The sequence below is a fragment of the Myxine glutinosa genome, chromosome 2, assembly GCF_964187855.1.
Source record: "Myxine glutinosa chromosome 2, kmMyxGlut1.1, whole genome shotgun sequence".
NCBI classification, from domain to species: domain Eukaryota; kingdom Metazoa; phylum Chordata; class Myxini; order Myxiniformes; family Myxinidae; genus Myxine; species Myxine glutinosa.
Genome location: NC_136262.1, coordinates 87,225,583 through 87,237,887, shown reverse-complemented (window position 1 = coordinate 87,237,887; position 12,305 = coordinate 87,225,583). Strand labels below are relative to the sequence as shown.

General features: G+C 47.1%; 1 protein-coding gene across 3 annotated transcripts in view; it reads left to right on the top strand.

Annotated features, from left to right (window-relative positions):
* LOC137421631 (BTB/POZ domain-containing protein 2) overlaps positions 1-12,305 on the top strand; it is a 93,271-nt gene that overhangs the window by 29,758 nt on the left and 51,208 nt on the right. For all 3 annotated transcript variants that reach the window (XM_068107874.2, XM_068107875.2, XM_078771195.1), the window contains exons 2-4: positions 3,981-4,137; positions 6,723-6,828; positions 9,134-9,331. In XM_068107874.2, coding sequence (XP_067963975.1) covers positions 3,981-4,137; positions 6,723-6,828; positions 9,134-9,331 — 461 coding nt within the window. The remainder of the gene's footprint in view (positions 1-3,980; positions 4,138-6,722; positions 6,829-9,133; positions 9,332-12,305) is intronic.

Here is a 12,305-nt window from a genome sequence, read left to right as displayed (position 1 = left end):
GGGGGGGGGGGGGGGGGGGGTTTGGGTGTCTGGGGTCGGCTAGCCCAATCCGTTTGAGGCAGAGTTGATGGTCCCGGGGTCCGTCCCGGCGCGGGGCTTGGCACTCCCACGCATGGTGACCCACCTGGTTACAATTATAGCACCTCACCTGGTAAGGTGCTTGCCTCCGGAATTCCAAATTGCCCCCCCTGTAAGTCTGAATTGTGGCATTTGTCCGTGGCCTACCGTGTGCCACCGCTGGAGCCGTCTGCCATGGTCCAGATCCCGCCAGGCGCTGGTCCACCAGCCTTCGGACCATGTCCTCCAGGTCCGGGCCCCTTTCAGGGGCGGACCCTCTCAGGGGGCCGCCACTAGCCACGGGCCCTACCTGTCTCACCGCCACTGCGTGGCGCTCGCTCCCCCGGGCCAGGGGCCTCCCAACGGGCCGCAGCGTCGGCCGCCTGGCTCAGGGTCTGCAGGCACCACATGGCGAGCTGTTGCCGAAGCTCGGGGTCCGGAAAGGCCTGGATGAAATGGTCCAGCGCCAAGCTCTCTTGGGAGGTCGCGGCCATTTCCGCATGCGCTATCCCCACTGCGCGGGCGAATGTCATATACTGGCTCCCCGATGGTCTCCTGGGGCTTTCTTTTCCGCACCGCTAGCTGAGCTTTAACAAGCCCGCTCTGCTGTTCCACGCCAAACCGATTAATTAACGCTGAACGGAGGTCCGACAGGGTGATAGCACCCGGTGGTAAAGCAGTCGGGACCTCCGCCACTAGGCCGCGCAAGGCTGTCACGAGGTGTACCCCACCTTCGTCCGGGTTCCAACCGTTACTCCTACACACGTGGTCGAATTGCGCCAGGTACCCCCTCAAATCGCTCTTGCCGTCATACGGGGCGAGTGGAACCTTATGGCCGCGCGACGGCCGGACCCCATGCGCCGCTCCCTGTGGGGTTAATGCGGGGCCGAACCGTTCGGGCCCCCATAGTACACTACCTCCTGGGGGCTTGCGTGCGTCACCCGTCCCTCTAAAGACTACCCCGGTCGGTGTCGATGCCTGGGCCGCCTCTTCGCAACCCGCTACCCATTCCATACTCGCACACCCCGGCGCACAAACACCTTTCGCACACCCCATCATCAGACACCCAGGCGCACACTCTTTCTCCACGCACTCTGTTACGGCCGCACCCCTTGCCATAGGCCTTTCACGAACGCCCGGGTCTATTCCAACTCCCAAGCTTGTCGAACCTCCCCTCACACCAAACACATTCCCGCCATTATCGCCACTCACCTCGGCGCTTCTTCCTCCACACTTCTCCTCCAACACCTGCAAACTTTTTATGTGGTCAGCAAGCACGTCATCACGATGTGAACACAGACCTTGCACATATTCCATGACCTCCTCCTTTATTTCTTTTTTAGTCTCCCTCCATCTCTTCTTAATTTCACTCATCCCTTCTTCTACTTCCTCCAGCTTTTGCTTTACCCCCTCTATCTCCCGGTGCGCCCCCGCAATTTCCCCTTCTAAGACTACCCGGGTCGTTTCTACATGGGTCCTGACCTCTCGTTCCCTCGTCCCCACTGTCTCTACCACGTCATCTATCCTTCTTGTCAGCCCCTCGTGCACCATCTGACATTCTTTCTTTGTCGCTATAAGTTCTTTCTTTATTTCCCTTTGTGCTGCTTTCAGCCCCCCTATCACGTCCGTATTCTTCCCCACTTGCTCCCTTAATTCCTGCTGTCCCACCGTCAGCTTTTCTACCTCCCAAGTCAATTCCTCTATACCCCCATGTAGTCTGGCCGTACTCTTCCTCAACTCCCTCTCCACGCGCTCCTCACACTGTTTCACCTCGTCGCGTACCAATGCGACCTCCCCGCTCAACCCGCGCCTTATGTCCTCCCCCATTTCTTTTATTTCCTTCTTCGATGCCACCCGCATTTTTTCCAATTCCCGGGTGGATTTGTCTCCCATTTCTTTCAATTGACCACCCATTTTGTTTTCCAACCCCTCCATGTTGCACCTTGCTTCGTCCCTCATTTCCTTCAATTTATTCTCTTGGGTGTCCATTTTCCCATTTATTTTATTTATGTCATTCTTTTCGGCGTCCATTTTCGCATTCAGTTCGCCCTTGTTACACCTTGCTTCGTCCCTCATTTCTTTCATTTCTGCCCTTGATTTATCCCCTTCCCTTTTCGTGGATGCCATGAGTTGAATCATGAGTGAGTACAGGTCCGAAACCGCTGGCGAGGCGCCGCCATTTTCTTCGCCAGCTACCGCCCCCTCATCAATTTCCACGTGCAATTTCCACGTGCGAGGCGCCGCCATTTTCTTCGCCAGCTACCGCCCCCTCATCAATTTCCTCCTCTTCTACCAGCTCTTCCTGTGGGTCCTGGGTCATCAATTCTACCTCGACCTCATCTTCTACCCCCACCGGCATTCGACCGCCTTGGCTAGCCATGGTACGAATATAAATTTGGATGTTAAATTAAATTTCGTCCGCTCGCAATTTTGAGCGCGTGAAGCGCACTCCCGGTCCAATCCCACTCCCGGACACCAAATGCTACGGTTTTCGCCGCCCTTCCTGCCCTTACCAAGGGGAGATTAAGCCCCTTGTTCTTTTTGGGTCGGCGCAACCGAGAGACTTGAATCGCCCCTCCCAGGCAAACGCAAGGTAGGGTTTCGGGACAATTCTCGCACGTACCTAAATACCTGCGCCGCCGCGGAAGCGGGGAATCAAGTCTCGCACGAGCCATGCATAATTTGAGTACACCGAGCGGATTGCGTACCACGTGGTCCGTGCAGTTACCTTTGGTATTGGAACCCGATTAGAGCGGTTCTATTCGTACCACGCTTAGTCAATGATGGAAGGGACGAGACGGTCGAATAAAGGAAGAACACAGGTTTAATTATTATTATGTACAATGATCAGTAGAAACACAGAGCAGCCTTATACAGTCTTATGTTAACCCCAGACACAGGCCCGATCACACTCACAGGGGGAAATGAAGGTAGGATGATGTTCACGCGCTGACTTGGTCGTCCAGGAACGGCCCCGCCCGGCATGGCTCTCTCCGGTCACAGCACGTCCCGCGATGAAGGCAAGCAGGCGGTGGAAGGGAGCCTTGCAGACCTCCCCCCCTCCTTCCGCAACCTCCCCTTTGGACGTCCATGATTGTAGGAAGGCTTATAGGGTATAGTGTTGGGTCATGCCCTGCTCTAAGCTCGCGTTGCTTGCGCAGTTGCTTACTAAAATGGCGGCCGAGCACGCCCATTGGATACTTCCCGTTTACGGCCTCGTGGTTCATCTTGCTATGCTCTAGTATCTTTGGTCATGACGCTCCAACCATTACATCACCCAGTCTGGTATCGATCGCAGACGCGGAGCGGACACTCTTAACCATTACACCACCCAGTCTGCCCAAAAGTATCGATCACAGAGATCTATAAGACACCTATAAGATCTATAAGACACAGACAGTGTGTTTTGTTTGAAAACTGTTTTATGCTTGGAAAGATGATTGAATGTGCTGATTTACAATGGAATCAATGACCGTTGTATTCAGGTTTGAGTTTTATGAAGGGAAGCAAATCAGTTGCGTTAGACATGTGATTGTTCTGTACATGTTATTTAACACACATTTTCTCTGTGGGGGAAGTTCAAGTGGCCGCTATGAACAGATCGCCATTCTGTAAAGGTAGTCGCTAAGGCATGTTTGACTGGATATTTTTTATTATTCCTCCCTGATCTCTACTGTCGTCCAAACTCCTCCCTTTTTTAGATTCGCCAAATAATCGTATTTCCACCTTGGATTTGTAGAAGCATTTAACAGGGTCCTGATTTCGGTTTTGATGTTTTTGGGTTGTTTCTTTTTACAACGCATGTAAAAAGATTTTTCTTTATCAAACCTGAGATGTACCTACTTAGTTGGGTCATGAATTGCACATTAATTCGTTCAGATTATAAATCCATTACAAATGAAGCGTCTTTTTTGGCTCATTAGGTTCCTGTACTCAGATGAGGTACAAATTGGTCCTGAGACAGTGATGACTACGCTCTACACAGCCAAGAAGTATGCAGTGCCGGCCCTTGAAGCCCATTGTGTAGAATTTCTGAAGAAAAATCTCCGTGCAGACAATGCTTTTCTGCTGCTCACTCAGGTAATTGCTCATTAAAGCTGAACATGTTGTTTGGGCCAAAAGCATGCTTTCATTTCCTGGAATCTGCACTTGAGATTTCTTGACTTTGTGGCTTCACAGCTTTGACTGCAGATGTCATTAAATGTGATCAGTTTTATTCTGATATTAGTTTTGAGGAAATGGGAATAGACTCCATGCAGCCAATGCTTGCCTGGAGTCTGTGGATGGAAGCACTTTAAATTTGAATAATTATGCTGCTTTATTGGGCAGCAGCAATGTATCAAGCTTCGAGCATGGCATGACTGTGATGTCCGTTTTTTCGTTATGTTCAATTAAAAATTTAACAGTGGGACGACTTTTCAGTGAGAAGTGTAAATATTTAACTTTATTCTGGGCATTGGAAGTTTTACCTCTTCATAGGATATTTTCCATCAGAGCTGGTTTTGCGTTGCAGAGGTCAACTGGAAAAGTCATTATTGCACGGCTTCATCATTGTATTATTATTATTTTTTCTTTGACCGGTATCGAGGCTTGTGGAAGAGAGAAAGAACAGTGAGCAATGGATCAACAGACAAAATGGGAGAAAGAAAAAACAGTGGGATGACAATAATAGACGGATAACAGCAAAGAGGAAATTGTAGGACAAAGATGCGAATAGTCTTGGTTGGTAGGGTTGTTGTTGTTGTTATTGTATAGCCCTGGACAGTTCTCGAACAAGCCCGCGGCACGGAGACAGCCGATCGATTTTGCAGGAGTGTTCCAGAGATCTCCCACATCCAGGATGGTGTACCCCGCCTTCACGAAGTCAGGACCACGACAGAGATAGACCAAGACAGAGACCGAGAGAGACACACACACAGACACAGTGGTTGTTTTTTTTTAAAAAATGAGTCCCAGACACTGCCTATGCATGGAGTTTAAGAGGTAGTGGACCAGTTTGAGATGGACTACATACCAGACCAATGTGCCTGATTGAACTGCCAGACACGCTGGCAACTTAGTGGATCCCTGAAGATACTGACGTAATGATTTTGTTTGCATAAACCTATTGTTATTTTTAATGGTAAGGTATTTTTTAATTTAATAAAATTTTAATTTAATGGTATTTTTAATGGTAAATAATGGTAAGCCATTATTGTTGGCTTGACCAGGAAACTTGAAGACATGCACTTACTAGCACACCGCTCGTTAGGTTTCTGCAAATTTTGAATGCTATTTATGGTAAATTATTTGGTGATATATTTTTTTATGGCAGAGCCTATAGGACAATTCCGTCTGGAACACCGTTTGTCCATCCGGTATATGTATGTATGTATGTATGTATGTCCCTCACAAACGTCCACCAATCAGAGCTGAGGATCTAGTCACATGACAGGAGGACAGCATTTAGTAACCATTACAGCTGCATATTTTACTAAAAGGAAATAACCTTCTGTGGAACGTTTTGGGGTCCCAGCAGGTGTCGTAAGGTAGGTAGGAGGTTTCAGAAATTCCTCAATACAATTATGATTTTGAAATGCGATCGACATGGACCTTGCTCCCAAATCCGGAAGTGAACACTGGTTTGATATCTCAATACAATTGTGATTTAAAATTACATTTTGATATATTAATACCATAGTATTAATTTGTGATTGGAATGATGAATAATTATGTTTGAAATGAAAATATAGAGATATTGAGTTTAAAGCAGAATGAGGAAATGACGAGGGTTTCCATCCGTGAATTAGTGGATTCGCCATTTGCAGTTTGATTCGCCATTGGATATAGCAACATTCAGATTGGTCATGCTATTTTGTCCAAGTCCTTCATGAACCTGCTGACAATTCCTGATGTTCGACTGAAGGTGGCACAGGGATGTGGAATTTATTGAAAAAAAAAAAAATTGAATACTTACATTATTTGCTAACTGTGAACTGGTATCCCCACCCAGGTCATGCTATCCTGTTCAACTAAAGTATCAAACAAGCCCAGCTATGCTGTTGTTAGACCTGTCGGTCTTGTTATTTGGAAAAAGTTTATTTTAATGCATTTCAAATAGTTTGTTCATTTTCTTTTCCAGCCGAATTGTGTTCTCTCCAGTTTTCTCTGAACACGTTGCTGGGTGTGTGTTCCTTATCTCGCTGACATTGGTGTCTATTTTTCACTTTTACTTGAAATGTCAATTAAGCCGAACCTTGTCTGCAGCATGATTTATTTGCAATCTGTTGTGCTAGCAGAATTTTATTCTCCGAATAGATTGCCAGGGAGTGGCCTGGTGATCTCGGTACTATCGTTCAGAGATTTGGTTTCTTTATTAACATCCCGTACATTGTACAGGTGCAAATGGCTCTTTAAGGCTTTTGTTTGGTGATTTGTGTACACTTAACTTGCCTGATGTCGTTGATATTTCTCTGCTGTAAAACATTAGGTAATACAGAGCACCGTTGGCCTCAGCGAGACTCACGCCCTGGCTGTTTGTCAGACTTGCATTCCCAGTTGATTTTAGCCATATACTAATTACTGCTCCCTTTGGCATGCTTCGATATGTTTCTCTGTAATCTGTTTACTTTATTTAAATTTTATTGTAACTAACTTCATATTATTTTTTTCACACTTTTTTGCAGGCCCGGCTGTTTGATGAGCCACAGCTTGCGAGCTTGTGCTTGGAGAACATTGACAAAAACGCCGTGGATGCCATAAATGCCGAGGGTTTTACGGATATCGATCTGGGTGCGAGACTTTTGGTGCTTGTTTGTCATGGGTTGTGGTTTCACACAGCAGCCCATTTCCTTTTCCATTCTAGGATGATTGCCCAGTCACTTTTTATCTCATACATGTGAATGTTGAAGAACAGGAAGAACCACCTTTAGAGGCCATTTTTCCCCGCAGAGCAGGGGTTGGCCTTTTTTTGGGCACCATGGCCCCTTTTTGAAGCAATGTTTTATGGCCGGATGCCCTTCCTGCCGCCAACCCTGTTAGTCACCGCTTGCGACACACAGTGAATTACCAGTGAACTGGTACTCAATTTGCCGACCTCGGAAGGATGACAGGCTGAATCAACCCCCCTGGTGTTAATTCAGCGATCGACCGGGATTCGAACTCAGGATCCTAGGATCTTAGCATAAAGTTGATTTATAATGGGTGCATTAATATAATTATTTAAATGTTATAGCAGCAAGGTTTGCGATTAATGCAACACGATCATACTATAATGGAGCCGTGTGTGTGTGTGTGTGTGTGTGTGTGTGTGTGTGTGTGTGTGTGTGTGTTACTGTGTGTGTGTGTGTCCTGGGCCCTGTCCTATCAGCGATCTCTCTTACTCTGTGAAAAATCCTCTATCTATTTGCTGATGACTCTATCCTCTGCCATGACATCCCTCATCCTTCAGACAGGCATGCTGCCACCTCTTCCCTCTCTTCAGGCATTGACAAAATCACAAGATGGTCAAACACTTGGAATATATCTTTCAATCCTGACAAATCTCACACACTCTCTCTCTCTCTCTCCATCTCTCCATCTCTCCATCTCTCCATCTCTCCATCTCTCCATCTCTCCATCTCTCTATGAAAGGACTGTGTGGCAAACACTCCTATCTACTTTCTTAACAATCCTCTTGAGGAAATTCAGTCATTCAAACTCCTGCATCTTACTATCAGCCATGATCTTTCTTGGGTAAACCACATTTCAAGTTTGGCCTCCAAAACCATCCTCTGTCATACCTTCCTTCTTTCCTTCCTTGGCAAAATCTGAACTCCTATCCCACCTGCAAGGCCTTCATCTGCAGCATTATGGAGTTATACTATCCCCTCTGGACTGGCTTCTCTCTTGTTCAACTTGACACCATGGAAACTAAGGCCTTCAAGATTATTGGAATATCCCACGATGAAGCTGAGTCTATGGGTCTATCACTATGTCATCGGAGACAGGCCGGTGGTATCTCTGTCTTCTACCACCTCATTTCTGGTCTTGCACACTCTGCTCTTTTCGTGGTTTGTGCCAACCCCCCCCTCCCCCCCAGGTTTATGCAGGATGTGTGCGGTCCACAATCACCCTCTTCAATTTCATTTTTCCCTCCAGGTCTTCAAGCCAGCTGTTCACCACCATCTCAGATCATCCCCAATCCAATCCATGATCTTTTCTACCCTCATTAACCCCCCCCCTCCCCCACCCCCTCTCCAGTCCACCCTAACTCCTCCTCCTTACAAGTTTTGAGTCTTCTCTCTTGAGAGTTTCCTTCTGTATCCATCTTGTCCACTCCACGCACCATTTCCTGCCCCTCATTCCTCCCCACACCCATTTTTGTCCAAGTCTGCCTCCATATTGGTCTTCAACTCTGCTGTTTGTGTTTCCTCCCTCTCTCAACTGTTCCTTTTGGCCTGTGGTGTCCTGATCTGTTCAGTGTACTAAGTCTAGCTCTTCCACGAGCCTCGCCTATGTATACAAAAAAAAGTATTAATAAAATGAAAACAAAGGCATACGACACGGGACAACTGCTGTCATTTGAACAACTGCCTAATATGAACAAGGGAAGTTGGATTAATTGCAAATTCCTTACCATGATGACAAATTCCAACATCTGCGCATTGTATGTGGACAGTTATCCTGTCTGCATTACTTCCTGCTTCACATCGGCTGAAGGCTTTTCTTTTCTTTTTTTTGTATGCTGAATCGAGGCTCGTGAAAGAGCTGACATTTACTTCACAAACAAATCAACCAGACAAACAAAATATATAAAAAGAGGGAGCGGAAGACAAGATGGGGAGAGAAGGGGAAGCACACAAACACAAATGCTGCTTTTTGCATTTATTAAATGAGATTAAATGCTGCTTTATTAAATGCCCAATTGTGCAATGCAGGCTTTAGCCACCTTGGGTAATCTTGCTGATTAAACGTGGTTTGCTTATTGCATCTACCATTTGAAAGTGTATACTGTGTGTTGTTTGTAAGTGCCAGTTGTTAATGCACATAGTTTATCTTATTTTGCTCTATGCATCCCCAAACCTCCATACTTCATTACCTGCATCCTGTCCCAAAGACACGCTGATTGCTGTGTTGGAGCGAGACACACTTGGAATCCGCGAGAGTCGACTGTTTAGTGCCATTGTACGCTGGGCCGAGGCTGAGTGCCAGCGTCGGCAACTTCCCGTCACGTCAGAAAACAAACGGCAGGCTCTGGGCAAGGTGCTCAGTCTCATTCGCTTTCCTGTGATGACGATAGAGGAGTTTGCTGCAGGTGGGTGACCACATGGCATGACATGAGAAGATCTGATGCCTTTTCTACCCTTAATTATATATTTGAATGCTAGGTTTCCATACTGTATTCCCACATTGCATATACTGTGAAAATTGCTGTTCTGTTACTGCACTGAAGTCACCTGTACTATAAAAGTATATGCGTTTTGATGTAAAGAGGGCTCTTTTGTCATGTTATTGTCATATTACACATTTCTAATGGGATTACTGTTAACCAATGTAGTTTTTCAGCTTCCAGTACATTTTAGTGTTTGGCCATCACAAGGAGAGTGACCTAGAGTTTTAGAGCAGAAAAGTATACCATTTAGTGGTAAGTGATGACTGATTTAGTGGTAGGTAGAAAAAGGGAGGAGGATAAATTGGTTTTGGAAGAAGAAATAGGATAAATTGGTTTTGGAAGAAGGAATAGGACAAATGGGTTTGAAGAGGAAGAGGAGGAGGAGGATAAATGAGGAAGAGGAGGAGGCTAAATGGATTTGAGGGGGAGGAGGAGGCTAAATAGATTTGAGGGGGAGGAGGAGGCTAAATGGATTTGAGGGGGAGGAGGAGGCTAAATGGATTTGAGGGGGAGGAGGAGGCTAAATGGATTTGAGGGGGAGGAGGGGGCTAAATGGATTTGAGGGGGAGGAGGAGTCTAAATGAGTTTGAGGAGGAGGCTAAATGGGTTTGAGGAGGAGGCTAAATGGGTTTGAGGAGGAGGATAAATGGGTTTGAGGAGGAGGATAAATGGGTTTGAGGAGGAGGATAAATGGGTTTGAGGAGAAGGATAAATGGGTTTGAGGAGGAGGATAAATGGGTTTGGGGAGGAGGATAAATGGGTTTGAGGAGTTGGATAAATGGGTTTGAGGAGGAGGCTAAATGGGTTTGAGGAGGAGGCTAAATGGGTTTGAGGAGGAGGCTAAATGGGTTTGAGGAGGAGGCTAAATGGGTTTGAGGAGGAGGCTAAATGGGTTTGAGGAGGGGGCTAAATGGGTTTGAGGAGGCGGCTAAATGGGTTTGAGGAGGAGGCTAAATGGGTTTGAGGAGGCGGCTAAATGGGTTTGAGGAGGAGGCTAAATGGGTTTGAGGAGGAGGCTAAATGGGTTTGAGGAGGGGGCTAAATGGGTTTGAGGAGGGGGCTAAATGGGTTTGAGGAGGGGGCTAAATGGGTTTGAGGAGGGGGATAAATGGGTTTGAGGAGGGGGATAAATGGGTTTGAGGAGGCGGCTAAATGGGTTTGAGGAGGCGGCTAAATGGGTTTGAGGAGGCGGCTAAATGGGTTTGAGGAGGAGGCTAAATGGGTTTGAGGAGGAGGCTAAATGAGTTTGAGGAGGAGGCTAAATGGGTTTGAGGAGGAGGCTAAATGGGTTTGAGGAGGAGGCTAAATGGGTTTGAGGAGGAGGCTAAATGGGTTTGAGGAGGAGGCTAAATGGGTTTGAGGAGGAGGCTAAATGGGTTTGAGGAGGAGGCTAAATGGGTTTGAGGAGGAGGCTAAATGGGTTTGAGGAGGAGGCTAAATGGGTTTGAGGAGGAGGCTAAATGGGTTTGAGGAGGAGGCTAAATGGGTTTGAGGAGGAGGCTAAATGGGTTTGAGGAGGAGGCTAAATGGGTTTGAGGAGGAGGCTAAATGGGTTTGAGGAGGAGGCTAAATGGGTTTGAGGAGGGGGCTAAATGGGTTTGAGGAGGGGGCTAAATGGGTTTGAGGAGGCGGCTAAATGGGTTTGAGGAGGCGGCTAAATGGGTTTGAGGAGGCGGCTAAATGGGTTTGAGGAGGCGGCTAAATGGGTTTGAGGAGGCGGCTAAATGGGTTTGAGGAGGAGGCTAAATGGGTTTGAGGAGGAGGCTAAATGGGTTTGAGGAGGAGGCTAAATGAGTTTGAGGAGGAGGATAAATGGGTTTGAGGAGGAGGCTAAATGGGTTTGAGGAGGAGGCTAAATGGGTTTGAGGAGGAGGCTAAATGGGTTTGAGGAGGAGCCTAAATGGGTTTGAGGAGGAGGCTAAATGGGTTTGAGGAGGAGGCTAAATGGGTTTGAGGAGGAGGCTAAATGGGTTTGAGGAGGAGGCTAAATGGGTTTGAGGAGGAGGCTAAATGGGTTTGAGGAGGAGGCTAAATGGGTTTGAGGAGGAGGCTAAATGGGTTTGAGGAGGAGGCTAAATGGGTTTGAGGAGGAGGCTAAATGGGTTTGAGGAGGAGGCTAAATGGGTTTGAGGAGGAGGCTAAATGGGTTTGAGGAGGAGGCTAAATGGGTTTGAGGAGGCGGCTAAATGGGTTTGAGGAGGAGGCTAAATGGGTTTGAGGAGGAGGCTAAATGGTTTTGAGGAGGAGGCTAAATGGTTTTGAGGAGGAGGCTAAATGGGTTTGAGGAGGAGGCTAAATGGGTTTGAGGAGGAGGCTAAATGGGTTTGAGGAGGAGGCTAAATGGGTTTGAGGAGGAGGCTAAATGGGTTTGAGGAGGCGGCTAAATGGGTTTGAGGAGGCGGCTAAATGGGTTTGAGGAGGCGGCTAAATGGGTTTGAGGAGGCGGCTAAATGGGTTTGAGGAGGCGGCTAAATGGGTTTGAGGGGGCGGCTAAATGGGTTTGAGGAGGAGGCTAAATGGGTTTGAGGAGGAGGCTAAATGAGTTTGAGGAGGAGGATAAATGGGTTTGAGGAGGAGGATAAATGGGTTTTGGGAGGAGGATTAATTGGTTTTGGGGAGGAGGATAAATGGGTTTGGGGAGGAGGATAAATGGGTTTGAGGAGTTGGATAAATGGGTTTGGGGAGTTGGATAAATGGGTTTGAGGAGTTGGATAAATGGGTTTGGGGAGGAGGATAAATGGGTTTGAGGAGTTGAATAAATGGGTTTGAGGAGTTGGATAAATGGGTTTGAGGAGTTGGATAAATGGGTTTTAGGAAGAGGATAAATGGGTTTGAGGAGTTGGATAAATGGGTTTGAGGAGGATAAATGGGTTTGAGGAGGAGGATAAATGGGTTT